At 31.4% G+C, this 20,872-nt stretch overlaps 2 protein-coding genes across 2 annotated transcripts; both read left to right on the top strand.

Annotated features, from left to right (window-relative positions):
- The first annotated feature begins 1,052 nt into the window (after nt 1-1,052).
- Nucleotides 1,053-11,543, top strand: LOC145305264 (uncharacterized). The gene is made up of 18 exons (XM_080146863.1): nt 1,053-1,115; nt 2,031-2,087; nt 2,513-2,602; nt 3,358-3,384; nt 3,794-3,833; nt 4,155-4,218; nt 4,642-4,669; nt 5,035-5,106; nt 5,321-5,375; nt 5,585-5,629; nt 6,457-6,516; nt 7,662-7,711; nt 8,026-8,069; nt 8,391-8,501; nt 9,237-9,269; nt 9,799-9,888; nt 10,949-11,010; nt 11,423-11,543. Exons 1-18 carry the CDS (start codon nt 1,079-1,081, stop codon nt 11,487-11,489), a joined length of 1,032 nt encoding a protein of 343 aa, XP_080002989.1. The 5' UTR covers nt 1,053-1,078; the 3' UTR covers nt 11,490-11,543.
- A 2,650-nt stretch (nt 11,544-14,193) lies between these two features.
- Nucleotides 14,194-20,796, top strand: LOC145305375 (uncharacterized). Its single transcript, XM_080146992.1, has 12 exons — nt 14,194-14,337; nt 15,889-16,006; nt 16,430-16,491; nt 17,497-17,545; nt 17,920-18,044; nt 18,475-18,532; nt 18,820-18,850; nt 19,431-19,464; nt 19,914-19,971; nt 20,089-20,116; nt 20,440-20,499; nt 20,697-20,796. Exons 1-12 carry the CDS (start codon nt 14,317-14,319, stop codon nt 20,794-20,796), a joined length of 744 nt encoding a protein of 247 aa, XP_080003118.1. The 5' UTR covers nt 14,194-14,316.
- The last annotated feature ends 76 nt before the right edge of the window (nt 20,797-20,872 follow it).

The raw sequence follows: 20,872 nt of genomic DNA, 5'->3' as shown, positions 1-20,872 counted from the left end.
AGGGTGATAAAGTCAAATTTTAGCGAAGCTCATTAACAAAAAAACCTAAGAGGGGGAGAGAAGGAGAGAGAGAGGGAGACTAAAAGAGGTAAGAAAAAGAGAGAAAGATAGTTGTATTCTGTGTTACTGACTGATGGACAGACAGCTGATATACAAACAAAGATGTTAACTTATTATAGAATAGCTTCGCTAATATAAATTTAGATAATTTAATGATCTCTTGTGAAATATGATATGTCAAAATGGAGTGCCTTAAAGATAGCAAGAATATGGAAAATTAAAACATAAGAAGACCTCAGTCAGTTATTACCACAAACTTGTTGATATTGCAATAATTAAAGCCATTAGAATAACGGGTTATAGATAATTAGCAGTTTCATCCCTAGCATCTAGTCTTTATTATTATTATTTCTGCTTATCATTAAAACACAAAACATTTCTAGTGATTTAATAGTTTTTTTTTTTATCGCATCGTATTATATATATTTCTGCGGTTATAAAAATGTACAATAAATTATTTTTTTTCGCCGAGAGTAACCAACAGCATGGGCTAAAAAACTGGCTTTGATCTTATGTTTTTAAATTTTTATATTTGTAGAAAACTGGATATAATACGATTCAATACATAATCTTTCAGTTTGGCTGAGAACTGGTTCTAATCCACTGGATATTAATCGTTTTCGAAGGAATACTGGAAACCATATAACTTGGTAACCTAAAGTGAACACTTGGAAATAGAATTCACCTCTGGCTCTTCTCAACTTTACATTGTCAATATTGTTGTACTAGAGGCTGTGCCCCATGCATCTAGGAGTTCCATTTCCAATGAGATATTGACGTGCAGATAGACTAAAACCATACCCAGACTTATCTTTAAAAATAAATTAACCTAAAACCATCTAATGACTTTAAAGAAGTGTTATTGTTAAGGAGAACCCTATTGGTTTAGCGGTTAGTTTACTACTTTATATAATAGAATATGTCACTTTTTCAAATGATTCAAATTTAGAAGAAATTATTGATATTTTGTTGTATATGTCATGTCACCACCATATGAAAAAAAAATTTTCAGATTAAAATGTTGTTAAATGTATCTCGAACCAACTGTACAAAGGAAAAAAAACTTTTAATAATTTAATGCTTACATTTCGTTACACTTAAACAATTATTGTCGAATTTTTCTTTGACTTGGGTATATCAGTGAAGCAATTACACAAATCTAACAACTTAATCGAATGAATATATAAAAATTGCAAATATTTATTTTATTATTTATGAATATTTTATTAAAACTGTGATAAAAATCTGCATTAATTTTCTTTCTGTTTTGATGATGTGAAAATATGCCCATTTAAAGTAATTAATAATTGGGGAGATTGTTGAAGAAATGGGGTTAATTTTCAGAACAAAGTTACCTTATGTATTTGGTCTGTAAATTTTTGGCAAATTTTTAAGTCTTAATAATATCTTTAGGATATTTAAACTGAGGTCGCATATTCAGTCCATTTGACATGCATTATATTTGTAAATAATTTACTTCCTCTCTAAAGGGTGTGCAAAAAAACATCCTTTTTAAAACACGAATAGTGCGGCTTTCATGCATTTAAAATGCTATTCTAAAAATTTGGATTGCCTATTTTAATAGTTAAATTACTATAAGCTGGGCAATATTTAAATGAAAAGAAGATAAATTTTAATTTAAAACTTTTTAACTATTTGTTAGACAATTTTTATCATTTTCTAGAAAGTTGCATTTTTCAACCATTCTTTTATTTTTCACTATAGCTACTTAAGTACAAACAGCAAAAGATTGTATTCATATTTCCAAAAACTAAAGCTCAGAGCAGTTCTAATAATATGCGTTATATTTTTAACCATTAACACAAGCCACGCAATTTGTATTTTTTGAACACCCTACTTACTATTTTTATTTGTCTGGTATTATTTATTTCTTAATTGAATTTTTGGATATTGCAATTCTGTTTGTTAACTTTCTTTTATAAAATATAATTTAAAAAGTTTTTGAAAGGTTGTAGTTGTACCCTTTGCTCTTATTTTACTTCTAATCCTATTGATCATGATATCAGGTTATTTGAAATATAGCTACTATACAATTTTTCTATTCAAGTCTGTCTCTCTGTCGGTAAAATTAATATACATTAAGATTTTATCCTTTTATATAAAATAGTAAGCTTTTTTATCTGTATCACAACTGCTGAAACGATATGGTTCTCCTTTTAAATGACCTCCCTAGAAACATTCTTAAAACTTTTTCTTTCAAAACTAAAATTGACTGTGAGAAGATCGACTTCCCTAACCCCCGCTATTAAAATGGAAAATTACAAGATGGAAATTGGTTTTAATCTTTATATTTTCATTTCATTTTTTTTGGGGGGGGGGGTATTGTCTGTAATACAATGCTATAATAAGATAACCGGTTCTAATCCTGCAGATATTAATCGGTTTTGAAGCCTTACTACAATTTGGTATATAAAACCCTCTTTTATTTTAGATCACAAACAAATAAACAATATTAGTTCTAGTATAAGTTCAAGGTTCGGAGGATCCAACAGCCACTTTCAAACTATTATGAAAAAAATGGGTAATTCTTTTTTTGTTATTCTATGATATAAAGCAGTAAGGTCTGTAACTTTTCCAAATTCGAATGCTACTGAACCCACATGGGTTCTGGATTAGTTTTTTGGATATTTAATTTGTTCTCTAACTTTTTCAAGTAAAGTTTCTAGATGCAAGGGACGCAGTCGCTAGTATGTAATATAAATTATTAAGGTTTATTGGTTTGAAGCAAGGGTGGGTGCTAGATTAAAAAATTAGGCCCCTAGTTAAAGATAATTCATTATAATTTAAATTCTGTTCAAAGAACTCTTTTCTGGATTAAGTATGTGTATAAAGCCTAGTCCAGTTGCATGAATTTGTAGTTGAAGAAATTGTTTAGAGGGGGTTGTTTTTTTAAATGGGTTGGCCATATTTATACTTTCCGTTACAAATTATCTTGTTTTAAATTATAGTTTCAAGGCAGGTAGTAGCTTACTGACAATTGACAGGCGGCTAACTAGCCCTAAAATTTATCTTTTTAAGAGAAAGGAATATTTTCCCCTTCCTAGCTATACAAAATAAAATGTACCTAATTAAAACCTTACCCCGGCCCTCCTCCTCCAACCCCACCAAAAAAATATTATGGCTTTGATTTAATTATGTATAAAGTATAAAAGCCAACTAAAATCCAGGTAAAATCGGGTTCATTTTTCAACGAGCAAAAAATCGAAATCACATTGCTTAAAATAGAAATTAAATCTTATTAAAATCACATATGGATATGAATATGTTTGTTTCAAGGAATGGACGGTCCTAATATTGTAACAGGTATTCTAATTTTAAAATATTAGATGTGTTAAATAAATTCTAATAATTACAACATTTAACTTTTGTATCTAAACTTTTATTGAAAAAAATATTAACCTATTTATATCAAATACGCTTTTTAAGTCAAACTGGTCTTAATTTTGCCCAAATTTATATACATGGAATGACCATAATTAAGGAATATTTCACTTAATAAGAGTATTTGACTAAACGCTAATACATATTTTTACGGAAATACACGAAAAATGACCATCTTAATCTCATTTATCATTAAAACAATAAATGGGACCTAAGCCCTTCAAAATGCGTAGTATTGGAATAAAAAGGTTAATATGATTAATCTATTATTGCAATGCAGCTTGTGAATTAAAATTTCCTTAGTTTCTTTAAGATTTTTATATAATTTTAGAAAATGATCTTCCAAAAATTATTCCATATTCCTGCATGAGGTATAGGTTGATTATTATATATCTAACTAGCAGCTACGCCCCCAGAAGCCCCTAGGGGCACCTAAGGAGGGAGGAAAACCTCCCCCATTTTCAAATTGAGTTATTAAAATAAACAGTACAAAAAAAAATTATTTGGGGGGGGGGGGGCGGAAAGGGTGTCATTTTTTTAAGGAGAGTGAAGATACCTTACCTTAAAATAGTTAAGAACCTTTTCTGGAACTTTTTTTGCTTATTCCCTTTAATATTTTATATTTAAATAGGAACTGCTGATCATAATACAAGTTATATAAAATTTTGGTTCTTATTCCCTTTATTATTAAGATCCAAAATAGTAACAACTGTTCATAACACAAGTTGGCTAGTTTGTGCCAAAAATAATTATGAGGTTTGTTTTTTTACCTTTTCATTATTGCAGCTTCTTTAGGAATATGGATTGTCCTTATGTCCAACTATTGGTATTTTTGTAGTAGAAATTAATTCAAATTATCATATATTTTTATTTGTTTATTGAACACGAGCGAATACGCCCCCTTGGGTCTTTAGAGGCACATGTGGGGAGGGAGGGATAGACCACCCTCACTTTTATTCTAAGACGAAAGGGTTGCTATATCTTGGTTGGATGCTGGTACCCTCGCCCAAAATAGCTATGTAACCTCTAAAGACTTAGGAGAAGGTTCACTACAGAAAAAGGGCTGAAAAAATCCCTATCCCAGTAATGTTTAAATAAATGCCAATGAAAATAAAAGTAGTGTTCTTTCAGTTAAAACATTACAAAAAAAAATTTATTAATAGTAATTTTTGTTTTCAGTATATCTCCCAAACAATAGTTTCGACAGGTAAAAAATGTTGTAATTAATATTAGGTAGGTGGATGTCTATCCATCTCAAGATATATCCTATTCGGGAAGGGGGGGGATTAGGGGAAGAGCTTTCCAAGTTATAACCCTCCCTCACTATCAAGATTTTTGTAATCAGTTCCTTGAAAGCTAAGTTTTGGGCAAAATCTTAATAATTTTCATTTCTGAGCTGTTTTCTTAAAAAGTAATGTGTACTCATCATCATTATTTTTTTTATGTTTTTCATAAAATCTGTTTATTGAATTTAACTACTGTCCGCTTTTTCCCTAAACCATAAAACTACTTTTTTAGTTATTTTTGGGTAATTACAAATGATATTGGCTTTTTCTACTAAATATATTTTAGGCATTTGGGATGGAGGTAGTAGTATTCTAATTTTGGATATGCTTAAAAATTATCCAGACGCTGCGTACTTAGGTATGTAGTAACTATTTTTACTGCCTTTTTTAGTAGCACAGCATCTCTATATTCGGGTAATTCTATAAATCTATATTTCTGGATCCCTGTCATTATGCAAAAGCTTTAAAAAATTTCATGATTATTTTGAATATTTTTTTTTATTACATAATTGTTATATTCAGTAATATCAGAACACATTTGATCTTGTTAATAATCAACTAATTTTATTAAGACATTGGCTGTAATTTGGGAGCTTTTGTTACCATGGGAGCTCAACAAGGACATAGGTATCTAGTAGTAATGTCATTTCTTATTAGTAGCGCAGGTTTGGATGTCAATTACATTAAAAAAAAGGAGATATTTTTTAGGATCTTTTGGAATAAAATATTGACACATATTTTTATGTAACAGAGTTAACATTCAATTTTATCAAGTTTTTTTTTATCTTTTGTTGTTCTTCCAATCTTATAAATTTTACATAAACTTCTATTTTTAGGGTTTATGCTGTGGAACCTTTAGCCTATAATTTAGCCTTTACGAGGTAAAGGTTTAGTTCACTTTATTTTATTTGTTATTCAACAACGTTTTTAGTCGTTTACTGAAGGTAAAAATTATAAAAATTGAAAATATATTCATAGACGTCCAAGGGGGGGGGTAATGGGGCGATTACCCCCCCCAAATTTACCCCTACCCTGGGGGTGCCGTAGGCACCCCCAACTATTTAGGAGGGGGTAATTACCCCCCCAAACAATTTTGGGGGGGTAAATACCCCCCCCAAAATAAAAAATCTCTAATAAAAAAAATTTTGCGCGCTTCGCGCGCATTTTTAATACTATATATTTAATAAAATTTAAATTACCCCCCCTAAAAATTTTACCCCGGGGGTAAATTTTGGGGGGGGGGTAAACTAAATTTACCCCTGCCAACAGATTTCAGGGGGGGTAATTACCCCCCCCCCCAAGCAAATTTTACCCCCGGGGTAAAAATTTGGGGGGGGGGGGGTAAAAAAAATTTGCGCCATTTTACCCCCCCCAAAAAGCTTGGACGCCCCTGAATATATTTATTTTTTTTTAAATACAAGGGTAGGAAAATATAGAAGCTTTACAAAGTGTCTCAAAAAATCAGCCACGGGACGTCATAAAAATGATGGATAAGAGGAGAAGTGGGGAAGAAAACCCCTAATAAAGAGATAGATAATCCCTAATTTTTATGACGTTACATGGCTGATTTGAGACACTTTGTAAAGCTTCGTAAATATGAAATATTAATATTAATGAAAATATAAAATATTAATGTTAAGGAAAATATAAAATATTAACATATTTTACTTTTACATAATAATCATTTTTAACATTGATTTTTTGGCAGTACTAGTTTAAAATTGGGAAGAAATGAAGACAAAGTAGTTCTAATCAATAATGCTGTCAGGTTTGGTATTATAATACATCATTTGTGGTTTGTTAAAGAAGCAGCTCATAGACTCATAGTGCCTAATAAACAAGGATGAAAACATCCATAAAAGCTCTGAAACGGTAGGTCAAACGAACATTTAGACTTATAGAGTGTCAGAATATTTATAAATGTTTAACAGTGGGAACCAAATTGTAAGTAAATTTGTTGAAAAACTGCTTAAATACAGGATAGCCTTTAAGGACATACTTACAACTCTAGTAATTGATTATAGAGATGCTTTACTTACTTTGAGGTCCTATGAATCAGTATTCCAAAAATCAGATGAATCTGATTATTATACCACATAAAAATGTACTGTTAAAAAAGTTAAAAATAAACACGTTTAAAATGAACGTACGGACATTCTGGTAAAGATTATAGAGTTGCTACGCTTTATAAATCGTACCTAACTACAACCAGAATCACCATGCAAAGTTTAAAATCGATAGGACAGTAATAACATTCCTCAATTAACGAAGAAAACTATCCGTTTCAGATGGACTTACGGACGTCATTTTTAAAAGCTTCGCTTAAAAATGACGTCACACAATACAATTGACCAATGATCGACTAATGGTATAATTCATACTGGCCATTCATTGGTCATTTGTGTTTCATGTCGTCATTTATTATTAAACACTTTAAGCTGCTTCTTTGTTTGATCTTTAACTTTATCATAACAAGTAAAAATACATTGAGAGGCAAATTTAGAAAAAAAAATTACAAAAGTTCTTTATTACTCAGTCTTTTGTAACTTTGAATTTAGAAGAACATTTGATATCATACAAACACAAGGACGACGTAAATCCTATCTTTTTTTTTGGGGAGGGGGGGTGGGGGGTGGTAAGGGGTTTTTAAAAATTGAGGGGGGGGGTTATCTAGTGTATTTCCCAAAACATTTAGGAGGATAAACACCCATTTATACCCCTTTTCCACCTTGGACGTCTTTGTACAGTGACAATGTTATTTTATGCCTGAACGAATAATCATACTCGTATATTCAACACTTTAGTTTGGGTGGTTATCATTCATATGGGCTGAGAAATAGTAAAAGAAGAGAAGAAACTATTGTATTTATGAGGAGAGAAATCCAATAATATTATTTTTAATTTCAATTTCAGTGACCAAAAAATAGAAATGTTTCCATGGCAAAATAATCCAAATAATGAAGGTATATATATCCTTTTACAAAAGTAACAGGATGTCTGTCTCTACCGAAGGATATCGCTAACCATTAACTAATACGGTTCTTCTTTACAATGTCACATCTCATTGGTTCTTGTAAGGTTTATAACTATTTTGTAGGAGGGTGCCATCAGCCTCAAAAGAGATTTTTTTTCTTTCTTTTTAAAACTGAAATTAAAAATGGGGAGAGGGCCGAACTTCCCATTCCCCACCTCAAGTGCCCCTAGAGTACTTCAGGGGCGTATCCTCTAGTGATGACTTAATTAGGAAAAAAAATAATTCATTTAATTTTTATTTTAGGTTACACTATACTTCTTGATAAAGAAACAGCTTTAAAGAAGCCAGTAAGTACATTTAATTTTTTTATTTTTTTAGCAGAGCTTATAAATAGATCTAATAGTCTAATAGTTGGTAACTACTCATTTAACATTGATAGTTATTGAGCATAAAGAAAAACTTTCTTTTTAACTTTTTATTTTTCAGCTATAATATATTTTATAAATTTATATTTTATAAAGAATGCATTATTGGGTATTGTTATTACAGATTAGTTGTATGCCTTCTTTTGTGCAATTGGCTGTTGGCGTCTATTATAGTTCTGAGTTTTCTTGGAAATAATCGCTTCCAGAAACACTTTACTATAAAAGATCCAATTAAATTTTCAGAAGAAAGAGATATTGGAGCCAGTAAGGTCTGTGACTTTACATCAAGTGTTGAATTATATTTCAGAAGATACTATAGTTTTTAAACTTGATGTAGAAGGAGCAGAATGTAAGGTAAATATATTTAGCACCCCAGCCCATAAACATAATGATGTTGTTGAGTAAAAGTTCAACTATATTATTCTAATGTAATACAATACAACAAGAAGAAAAAAGTTTTGATAAAATACAAGCCCCAGACCTTGATTAAAGGTGGTTAGATCAAAATTAAAAGATTATATTCCAAACTGATACTTAATAAAACACTTTTTTGAGCATAACTATGAAATACTAACCCAACACATTCATTTTATAACCTAAGTCTGATAGGTAAAAACTTCATCTCTCTGTAGATTGTATATGTTGTAAAACATCTAACAAGTTCCAATTGCACACGATGAGCCGGACAAATTGCACCTATACCCCTAGCTGGGGGGCTGAAATTTGTGGGAGCTTAACCACTGTGTCAGCTAACTAAATAGTTACAATCCTATGTGGTTATTATACTCTATTCAACTACTAGTGGTATACAACTAAAGGCCTCTAGGGACATTCAGGGTGAGGGAGAGAAATTTTTCAAATTTAGTTTTAAAAAGAAAGAAAAAGTTTTTGGGGGAGAGGAGTCATTTTTTTTAGGGTTGACATGCTGGTGGTACACTCTTGCAAAAAAGTTTAAACCCTTCCCTTACCTCTGAGAAGCTCAGTTGTAAAGAAAAACTATATCGGTTCAGAGGTCATAATCTCTTGTACTAACAGACTTCTAGACATCCTGTTACTTTAATATATTTTTAACCATAAAACAATTTCTAGGTATTAATGGAATATCTCTACACTGAAAACAAGGTAAGTTCTTTTCTCGTATCATTCGAATCCGGTGGATAGGAACCGGTTCTCATCCATACGGGGCTAAAAAACTGGTTTTAATCTCATAATTGTACATTCTATATCCGCGAAAAGCCGTTAATAATACGATGAAAGAAATAACTATTCATTAGCAAACTTACTCCATAACTTATTTTGTCTGTCTGTCAGTTAGGAAAAATTGATTTACTCGGGGGATATTTTTTAGAAGTCTAATCCTTAATAGTTAAAATATAAATTACAATTGAGTTTTAAAAAAGATATAATTTTTCAATATTACTATCTACAATACTCTAAACAGATATTAAACTTCTCTAGATGACTGAATTTTGCAGTGCAAATCAACTCATAATGCCATGTCAAACATAAAAATTGGAATGTTTAACATTAACGTGCAAACTTTCTTGTATCAACATAAGAGTGTCAAATATAATAAGAAACTCTCCTATAGATTTAAAATAAACTGAAATATTTAACTTCCTAACTTTGTCTTAATTGATTTTATTTCTAGACAAAATTTATTCCATATATCTACATGGAATGGATTCATATTCATAATAATTTGAATGGAATGTGTCCAGATTCTAATAAACTCATCCAGGTATAGTTGGGATAGTGCTGCTCATACTTCCTATTCATGATAATATTCATATTCAGATTCTTCATGACAAATTGGCATCCTGTCTTTATTTCTTTTAGTCCTTTAATCTGTCAAATTGATGCTTTATTCCTGAAAATTTTAATATTCTTGTTCTGTTGGTCTGCATATAATGTTTTGAAGGACATAGAATTTACATGCCGTATGAAATTTGTTGTAAATAATCATCTGAGAGTCTGACTACGCATCTCCTCTGTAACTAATTAACAGAGTTTTCTTATTTCAGGGTGTAGCTTATTAAAGTAAATCAAAGATAGTCTAAATTTAATACATCCAAATATCATAAAATAAAATTAGTACATTAAAAACTCTTTAATTTTAGTTTTTATAGGAAAAAGAAAGAACAAAATTGGAGGTGGTGGGGGTAGGGTGGTTCGATTTTGGACATTTTTATCTATGACCAAAGCAGAAACTTGCACATGATTTTTATAAGTATAATACACTTCTGTATGATTACAAGTTTTGAAGTCTAAAAACCGTTGGCTACCACACATAAAATTGTATAGCTGTTTTTGAATAGAGGCAAAACTTTTTTCTTTGAGCTAGGAACGAGATATTTTAAAACAGACAAATGTTTCTGATTCTCCTCCTCAAGGCTTTTTCAGTGAACACTATGAAGCCAAAGTTCTGATTTAATAGATTTTTGACTCCCATTAAAAAATTGCTATAAAATTATATTTTGGTAGTCACCAGTTTAGATAATGTTTTAGATGATTTTTTAATCATCCATTGGTGTATTATACTTATAAAAATCAATTGCAAGTTCCAAGTTGGTATCAGAAAAAATGTCTAAAATCGAACCATCCTATTTGGGGGTAACCAATAACCACCCAAGTACTTGAATGGGCTTTGTAAAGGAGAACTATATCTGTTGAGCAGTAAGCGATATTCTTCAGTAAATACAGACAGAAAGACACCCGCATAAAAATCCTGTTACTTTGTAATCCCTGTTAATACAGGGATTAATTTTATATAAAGAAATTTTAACTTATTCATATTTCAGGGATTTATTAAAAGTGGATATAAGGCTCAAGGAAAGGGACCCAAAGGATATGTGGATGTTGAGTAAGTAAATTAAGATAGTCTCAATTTTACCCATATATTACAAAGTTTAATTAACGATTAGACTCTACTCTTCAGGGAATATGTCTACCTGTCCTGTGGTGGATTTAAGTGGGGCCTCCCAGAAAAAAAGATTTTGTAAACATACGTTTTCACAAAAAAATTCTTAAAAATGTAACTTAATTTCCTACAGAGAAACTGATCAAACCCAATTCATTACCACTTTAAAAATTATAACCTCCAATTTTTCTGCTGTTAAACTTTTGTATCATCAATTTGGATTGTTTCATTGCATTATTTGTAAATAAAATTGTTCTATTAGTGTTCTTTAAATAATAGTTTCTTTTTTGATGCAGAAAAGTTATATTTGAAAAGTTTTCATTAATTGTAAAATTTAATTCTCATTTTATTTTAGTCCTGCTGGTGCCCTGATAGACTGTATTTGGATTCACAAAAATGCTAAGCCATTGATAGCTAACTGATGCTACAATTTAACATGTTGATATTTTCTTTGACAATACACTATCTTTTTGTTATTTTTTTTCCTTTTTAGTAGCAAAACTAATCTATATTTCACTTTTTTATCTGTCTGCCAGTCAGTCAGTCCATCCGTAACGCTTAGCTATTTTTACCTGTAACAATATTGGACATGTTACTCAAAATACACTTTTTCTGATTTAATTCTTCTGCTAACCTTAAAGTTACTTCAGGGGCCTAGAAATACATGTACAGAATTTTATCACTCTATCTCTACTGGCTACCTAGCGCCAGGCTTCCAAAAAGGCCATTTTTGAGATCCTGTTATTTCATACAAAAATTTCAAATGCATACGAGAATGGCTTGGAGATTAGTTTAGGTGTTCTGCATATTTGTTTTATTTTAAAATGCGATTAAGATTGTTATGTCAAAAGTATTTGAATCGTACCTAGCACTGGCGATGTCTGTTTTTTAACATTTTTTTTAGTACTTACCAACGTTAGTCGTAGAGTAGACTTTGACAAAAGATTTTTTAGATATCATATCTTTGGCCCTATATGTTTAAGTTGAAAATTAATTTAAGAAGAGCTAAAAACCTGCATATTTCTGAGAAATTGTTTAAAACCGCAGTGCTACTGTTATCTGTTAATTTTTTAGAGGCCAGTAGAGACAGAGAGATAAAATTTTGTTCATGTATTTCTAGGCCCCTAAAGTAACTTTTTAGGTCAGCAGAAGAATTAAATTCGAAAAAGTGTATTTTGAGTAACAGGTCTAACCAATATGTACCCATTTGTCAGCTGTTCTGTCAGTCATGCTAAAAAATATAAATAATAACAAATAACAGGGTTTGTAATGAAAAAATTCATGGTTCTTGACTTTGCTATTTAAATCCCCTTGTACGTATTCCCATCCATGATTATTTGTGCTTCGCTACTCATGGATGTTGTCATCCATGTTGTTGTTGTTTGTAGCCCTTATTCTCTGAAGTTAGGATTCAGATGCACGTGAAGATTGGAAGTGAAAATCCTTTGATCAATCTTAGATTGGTAAGCTTTGCAAACAGCTGATTGTAGTCTATGTTACATTACAAGCTGACCCGCAATTCAAATTACTAGAGTAAAAGATAAAAGGAATTTGGGAGAAAAAAACATGATATGCTAGCTACCGGAATTTTAATCTATATTTTATCTTTTTGCATTTTTTAGCCATCTCATCATAGTTGATAATTTTCAATACTCAAGACTGCACAATACCGTAAATGTTTTTTTAGGCCTAGTGGTGATATATGCTTGAATTAATATATTTTTATATGTTTCCCATCCATTATCCCTGGAAATTACGAGGTAGTAATAAAACCAGATGGGCTGCTATTCAGCCAATTATTTCCATTTGAAATTGCCGAACATTAAATATTTTGTTGGCGTTGAGTCGGCCGGTGTAAAACGGTGTTAGTAAAGGGGAGTGGACATAAAGGCGAGAAATAAAGAAACGGGGTTGTGGGGGAATTTTTACTAAGAATTGTTAGTCAAAATCACATTCCCATTTCCCTGAAAAAAAAACATTGGATACCAGTGTAATTTACAGTTCAATATCCCCCTTCTGTTACCTCATAGATTGAAAATAATTTTTATGATAGCTATTACCTTGGAATTTAATCTCTTGTTTATTCTTAATAAATATATTTCTTGGTTTTTTTTATAGCCTTGATAAGCTCTACTGGCCATTTGTGTTTTTATGTCAGCAAAATGCAATTAATATTGGCCTTGTATATAAGTATTTAACAGGATGTGGGTCAGTCTTAGTAACTTTACAAAGTGTCTCAAAAATCAGCCATGTGACGCCATAAAAATGAGGGAGATGAGAGGAGAAGTGTGAAAGAAAACCCCTATAAAAGAGATAGATAATCCCTTATTTATATTACGTCACATGGCTGATTTTTGAGACGCTTTATAAAATGATACTTCTGTTTTTTTAAAAAGGATACCTCCACTCTCTTAAGAGAAATCTCCCCTTGATTGCTAAAACTTTTAAAACAAACCTAAATTGTAAAAAACAATTTTGACCTTTTTACCTACCCTCCCCCTCTGGGGCCGAAGCCGCTGGCTAGTATCCCTGTATAGGATTGATAGTATTATTTGTCTTTATTAGTAGCAAAGCTACTCTACACTTTGAAATTGTCCGTCCGTCTGTACATCCGTATCGGATATCTCTTTTCGTTAATTTAGGCATGTAAAATTGTCATATCGATTTTAAACTTGGCATGATGATTTCTATTACAATTAGGCACGATATAAGTAGCGTAGCAACTTTTTAATCGTTACTAGAAAGTCCGTACGTCCATATAAAACATGGTGAGTTTTTACTTTTTTAACAACACATTTCTGTATGTTATAATTATCCTAAAAATTTGATTTTTGGAATACTGATTCCTAATACCACAAGGTACAATATTAAAAACGAAGCATCTCTATAAACAAGTTTTAAAAATGAAAGTATTTTCTTAAACAGTATTCTATCTTAAGAAGTTTTTCAGCATATTTACTTACAATTTTGTTTAGAATTATGCATTGATATTTTGCTTATTACACGTTCTGAAACTTTACAAGAGTTATAGTTCGTCTGTCCTTCCTACTGGTTTCAGAGCTCCGCTTTTGTAATGTCGTCATTCTTGTCTTACTATATTGATCCTCTCTGAGCATTGCTATTTGTTTTGTATCAAATTAATGACAGTAATTAATAGCCACTGAAATATTTTATTTCTTTTAAGTATTGATTTTAATATCCTAGTGTCAAGTTATATAAATAAGATACTAGGCTGTGACTTCATGTATAATGATTAAATATTTCTTATTGGTAATGTTTTTAGATGCGTAACGCCTCTATAAGTATCCGCTACCCTCACTCTCTGACTCATTCCAACAACAATCTGTATACCTTATTAGAGTATATAGTGAGCTCTAGGGGCTTGGTCCTAATTGCAGTGTAAAGCATTAATTTGCCCTATAGACAACCAACCCTTTGATTGTACAACCTTTGTCTTAAAAGTCCTAACTGTGCATGGCCAAGGCTATCCCCCTACTCTAACGCACATGACATAACAGCAGTATTTTTAATGTCTTTAGTTATGACGCGGTATTAAGCCGAGATTCGAACCTACTTATCACCTCCCCGGCGACGAGAGAATGAGCTACGTATTGAGCCACGGTCGCGGGTTTTGTTAGAGTATTAGAGTGCTCATAGAGTCAAAACTATTTGAGTAGATTAGGGTACAACTAATTTCATTTTTAATTACTCGATTTTTTATGTTTCCTTCGATGCAATAAATTTGTAATATTTTTTTTTCATAGATTGTAATCTATAACCAATTTTCATTTTTTTAAAGCGAAGCTTTTCTATAATTAGGGTCGGTCCGTCCGTCCGTAACGAATAGCTTTTTTCGTTAATTTAGGCATGTTAGAATTGTCCTATCGATTTCAAATTTTGCATGGTGATTCCTTTAATAGTTAGGTACGATTTAGAAAGCGTAGCAACTCTATAATCATTACCAAAATGTCCGTACGTTCTTTTTAAACGTGTTGATTTTTTTTTTACTTTTTTAACAACAAATTTTTATGTGATCAAATCATCCGATTGATCTGAATTTGGTATATTGATTCCTGGGAGAACAAAGTATAATGTTATAAGCGAAGCAACTCTATAATCAAGTCCTAAAAATGTAGGTATGTCCATAAACATTATCCTGTATAAAGCAGTTTTTCAACAAATTTACTTAGAATTTTGCTTCGACTCTTATATATTTATATTCTGATTATTTAGTTCTGACAATATTTAAGTGTTAATGTCTGTCCGTTTGTCCTACCGTTTCAGTGCTTCGCTTTTATGGATGTTGTCATCCTTGTTTTTACCCATTTCTTCTTCAAATCAAAGGATGTTGGGGAAAACGTTAATTGAATAAAAAAATCTTTCTTTCTCTCTGTAAATGTAATATATGTTTTTAATTCATTGTTCAATTATGTCAAATATACATACATCTACGCATCCATGACCGTTTTCGGTTTTGTTCAGTTGTAAAGATTTCATTACTTACTTGTCTATATATTACTTTATACTCTTGCATAACTGATTGAAAAATATCATAGGGACAGGCGAACAAGCACATTTAAACAGTATCACTGCTACTTTTAAAGTTATTTAACGGATCGTAATATTGACATCTTTCCGCGGGTAATAAAAGAAAAGTTATAAGATAAAATCTGTTTGTTAGCCCCGATTTTATGATTTTTATTTTGATATTTGTAAAAAATTGTCTGATTTTTCGGTATGGCTGAAACCTAGTTCAAATCCAGCGGATATTATTCGGTTTCTAAGCCATACTGGAAAACTTTTAATATAATGTTTATTTAGTTCATATGTTTATCTGCAAAATATTCCTTACAAAACCATGAAAACAGCTCTGATGAAACGACCAAATCCCCCGAAGAAACCATGGATTTACTTAAAACACTGTTTAAAAATTTAACTGGTAGAGTTTTTCACTCCTTGTATGAAAGTAACAGGATCTGTGTCTGTGTGTACACCTGTAGAAACCTCTAGGAGCACTTTAAGTGGAGAAGGGTTGGGAAGTTATCCCCGTCCCCCCTTTTAAATTTTAGTTTAAAAAGATAAAGTAAAAAAGAAATTGGAGAGGGTCATTTTGTTTCTTGAGCTGAATTCTTTTGGAAGTGTTGTTGTACCCTCGACTTCAACAACATAGTTATAAACCTTCACAGGACATATGTATTATGTATGTAAAGAAGAACCACATCGGTGCGTTGGTTAACAAGATCACAGATACATACAAACACTCACACAGATAGACATCATGTTACTTTTATATAACAATATATTACATATATATTTTTAAAATTACTTTTTGTTAATTTTTATTTAAAAAAACTTTTAAAAGATTTAGTGGATGATGAAAAAGATGTAAAAGTTCCGCTTGAAGATGATCCTCATCAGAACAAAGTAAATTTACACTAAATAAAATTTGGTGCTTGCTTACATGTGAAGACCGGAGCACCGAAACCCCCCCCCCCCCGCTTAGTTTTGACAAAAATCAAAAATAAGGGGGGGGGTAGTTTTTAACCCCCCCCTTAATCTTGAAGAAAATCAAAAATAAGGGGGGGGTAGTTTTTTCACTGTACAACACGCTAGAAAGTTGAGTGAGGTAAATCAAGTAAATCCAGTATACCAGAGGGGAAACCTTATTACAGGGATATTCATGTTTTGGGGCATAATTTCCTTATTTACTGGCCAAAGTCAATAAATAAGGAAATTATGCCCCAAAACATGAATATCCCTGTAATAAGGTTTCCCTTCTGGTATACTGGATTTTCTTGATTTACCTCACTCAACTTTCTGGCGTGTTGTACAGTGAAAAAACTACCCCCCCCTTATTTTTGATTTTCTTCAAAATTAAGGGGGGGGGTTAAGTCTTTGCCTTGCTGAGCACTTTTCCTCCTTGCCGTTTTCCAGACATTAAAAAACTACCCCCCCCTTAGTTTTGATTTTTGTCAAAACTAAGCGGGGGGGGGGGGGGGTTTTCGGTGCTCCAGTCTACCACATGTAAGCAAGTACCTAAAATTTATCTAAATTATTCCAAGGAACATATTCACAAAAAGACACTTTTAAAAACTTTTTAATCATGAAATGAAAAATAATTGTGTTTTCATAGTAGCTTTTCTCCTATTTCTAGCCCCTGCGGGGCCAAATTCCTAATCTGCGGGCAGTCATTAACATTTACCTAATCAAACCTAACCTAAAATAACCTCACAGAAGCTACTGTGAAAATACGACAAAACCCGCTACAAGGACGTCCAATGGGGGGGGGGGGGAGTAAAGGGGTTATTACCGCCCACCCACAAATTTTGAAGTTTGAATTTTTTGAAGAAAAATTAAAGCTTGGACGTCCTACGGACCGACGCTAATTATAGAAAATCTTTGCTTTTAAAAATACAATTATTTAAACAGGATTTTGATCCAACTAAGGAAACCAGCATTAACCGACTTCTTACTAAAGGTAAAGAAATTTTTTGATTAATTGATAAAAAGAAAACAGTACTCGTTTTCTGAATGATGGTGTCCATAAATATCCCAAAAACAAAGAATCATAAGAATGTATTGTATATCCTTGAAAAGCAATACTTATCAGTCTAACAGTTTTCTAGATCTTGAATGGACAAACAAACATCCTGCACATTAAATTATAGATTGTCAATTGATTCAAATTAAAACTCTGAGATCCTGAGGAATAAGATAATACACAATAGACAATTTAAGTACTCAAAGTTTTTGAAACAACATTACCTTATTTAAAATCTTTTGGGACCTGTGTAATGCAGAGTTTAATATTGCCTTCCTCCCTGCTAAAATTTGATTTCTGACTTTTTAAAGGCTATGCACCAACTGTAAATGGGACTGTTGATTCCCAACGAGTTACTAGTATGGATAAATTGGATGATAATAATGATAAGGATTCCAAGAAAGATATCAATGATAATAAGATGCCAACAATTAAAGTAAGAAAATCAATTAATTTTAAGACACTTTGACCTATTAAAACTGATTTTGTGGAACTGCAGTTTAAATGGTTTGTCTCAACCATAGGGCGAGAGTTGTGTAACCCTTTCTAGGGAGAGTATCAAAAGGGGGGGGGGGGGTGGAATTTAACTTACAGACAGAGCCCATTGTCCAAGCCAAATGAAGGTGGGGTGTTGTAATCCACACAAGACTTCCAGGGGGGAGAGGAGGAGTAAAAGATGTTTGTCTCTTTTACTTCATTAGCCAAAATGATAATCTATATCCCCCACCCCATTGGTCCCAGATTATATACTAATAAGAAACCATTATTTTGAAATAAATTGTATATATTTTAATCCAATATAGTATATAGAAAACAAAAGGGGATAATAGCTTGTTCGTTTTTTGAATAAACTTATGTTTACTTAGTTGCCAGCATATTTTTGTTCATGGAAATGTAAAACACAAGAAGAATGTGTTCACTTAGGTAAACAAATTTTTTTTATGTTTTTGTCTTTTAGCTTTTTTTACTATAGTAGCAAAGCTTCTCTACAAGTGTTTCTGTATTTGACCTTTCTTTTTCTCACAAGTTTTACTTTTCCATTTCTTCTATGTATAATACTTGATTTTTTAACACTTGGCAAATATTTGACAAAATCATTATTGATTGTCTGTCTTTGCTAGCAAGTCTGTCTGTCTTTCCTTCTGCATTTCTGTATGTAATGCTGCTTTCTATTTGGTTCTCTTTTTAAACATCTTAACGAATGTTTTTAGATGGTCGCTGTCAATGTGTTCAGTTATGGAGGTAACAGATCTATATTATAGATGTACATAAAGATAAGTACCTGCCCCCATTTTCCAAGGACCTTTTTTGTCTGCTTGCAAATTGTTTTCTGCTACCTGGCTGTTAATATTCCTTACACTATTGGTTGATTTTCAAAGACCCAATTGAGATTCGTCATAAAGTCCTTGGGATTGGGATATACAGTTATTTAACCACTTCCCCCTCTAGTGTTTTACTCTAATTTGGAATAAAAAAAGTATTGTAGCAAACCTACAAAAAGTTAATAGGTCGTTCCTAACTGTTACAAGAATCCTTATACCAAGTTTAAAACCAATAGGACTATTATAACAAGTAAATTAATGATAGGAGATATTTACAGACGGACAGAACAACCCTAAATGTAGAGAGAGAAAAAGGAGAGAGATCAAAAGAGATTGGTATATTTTGTAAACAAATAAATAAAAGCTAACAAAAGTTAAAGATAAATATATTGGACTATATTGGTCCTATTTTTCAATTCTGTGTTAATTCTGCCTACTTTTCAAATGCTGCATTGTAAATATGTAAAATATTATCATGTGGAGTATTTTCTATATTTTAGAATGAATATGAAAGACAAAGCTCTAATAAATGTGGTAATTTTCATTATCATTCTTGTTATCTTTAGCTTTTAGACAGATGTAATGTAAGACTGATTCAAACCTGATCCTTTTATAGCAATTTGAAAATAATGATTCATTGATTACATAAAAAAAATATCAGATCTGTTTGTAATAATATAGTATACGAGCTCACCCATAAAAGTGTATTTCCTATATAGATCTGACATGGATCTTGAAGCTATGAATCAGGGCATTTAGTAAATGTTAAAAAAGGAAAATTTTGTGTAGTAAAAGTTGTCGCAAATATAGGTATTTAAGAGTTCACATTGAGGAAGAGAGAATAAGAGTGAGAGACACAGAGGGAAAAACGAAAGATATTAAAAAAGAGTAACAAACAATTATAGAAAGAGAAGGATAAGGGGGGGGGGGGGATGAAAAGAGAGAGATGTATTTCATTGTCATAACTCTTAATCTTTTATTAGTATTCAGATAGGTTTTGTGATTGGAAATGTACAATAGAGGAATTTTGTAAAAAGACAGGTATTACAATTTCATGAAAAATTCCCAAACTCTCCACAAAATTTGATAGTTTAAGAATTTAGCTTTATATAGATTTAATGTAAACATATATTTATGTTTAATAAAGAAAACTTTAAGGAAAGGAGTACCAATGTGAAAAAATCAGGTATTTTTTTGTAAGAGAAGCAATTGAATATATGAGCCTATCTGCTGCCAATTCAATATGTAATGAGCATTTTAATAATCTTATGTATATTAGTATTTTCTAGAAATGGCATAAAATATAAATATTAAAATTTTTTCCCTTTTTTTGATGATGCAACTTTAACAGACTTAGCCACAAAATCATAATTCATTTGCAGCTGCAGGGCTAAATTTTGGCAGCAACTGTTGCAGCCTTGGCTATTAATCCTTGATATGAAAATTTTTTAACTAACATTCCTTTTTACTCACCTTTATGATGATTGTATTTTAATTTGAAATATTTAGTAAAAATGGTTCTCTAGAAGATACAAACTATGATGACAACTTAGTAGCTGATGATACAGAGTAAGGAAAATGAAAATATGTGAAAGGACAATTATTTAAATCAAATAGTATAAAAGCTACTTGAAATGATAATTTAAAACTATATGTATTATGAATATTGTATATTTTTGCATATAGAATTATGTTGTTTATTTCTACTTATGAATATACATTCATAAAATTTATATGTACTCAATATAATTATTTATTATATACAGTGCTGAGCCTATGAACAAATCAGGTGTATGGAAAGCAAAAACTGATAAAACTTCCTCAGCCACCAAAAATTATCAACTAAAGGCATGGATAGAGAGATAAATCAATGAGATAAAATCATCAATTTCTCCCCCCCTTCCCCCCCCCCCCCACAAAAAAATACTTATAATCAATTTCT

This window comes from Acartia tonsa, chromosome 14 (assembly GCF_053477335.1).
Source record: "Acartia tonsa isolate MP-2025a chromosome 14, ASM5347733v1, whole genome shotgun sequence".
NCBI lineage: Eukaryota > Metazoa > Arthropoda > Copepoda > Calanoida > Acartiidae > Acartia > Acartia tonsa.
Note: the sequence above shows the minus strand (reverse complement) of the source record. Positions and strands in the feature narration are given on the sequence as shown.

Bases quoted from the DNA above. Each gene is read 5' to 3' on its own strand.
- LOC145305375 (XM_080146992.1), top strand. From the start codon at position 14,317: ATGATTAAATATTTCTTATTG. The intron at 16,492-17,496 runs GTAAATTTACAC...TTATTTAAACAG, and splicing joins ATGATCCTCATCAGAACAAA to GATTTTGATCCAACTAAGGA. The intron at 18,851-19,430 runs GTAACAGATCTA...TCTATATTTTAG, and splicing joins CAATGTGTTCAGTTATGGAG to AATGAATATGAAAGACAAAG.
- LOC145305264 (XM_080146863.1), top strand. From the start codon at position 1,079: ATGTTGTTAAATGTATCTCGAACCAACTGTACAAAGG. The intron at 8,502-9,236 runs GTAAATATATTT...AACAATTTCTAG, and splicing joins TAGAAGGAGCAGAATGTAAG to GTATTAATGGAATATCTCTA. The intron at 11,011-11,422 runs GTAAGTAAATTA...ATTTTATTTTAG, and splicing joins AAAGGATATGTGGATGTTGA to TCCTGCTGGTGCCCTGATAG.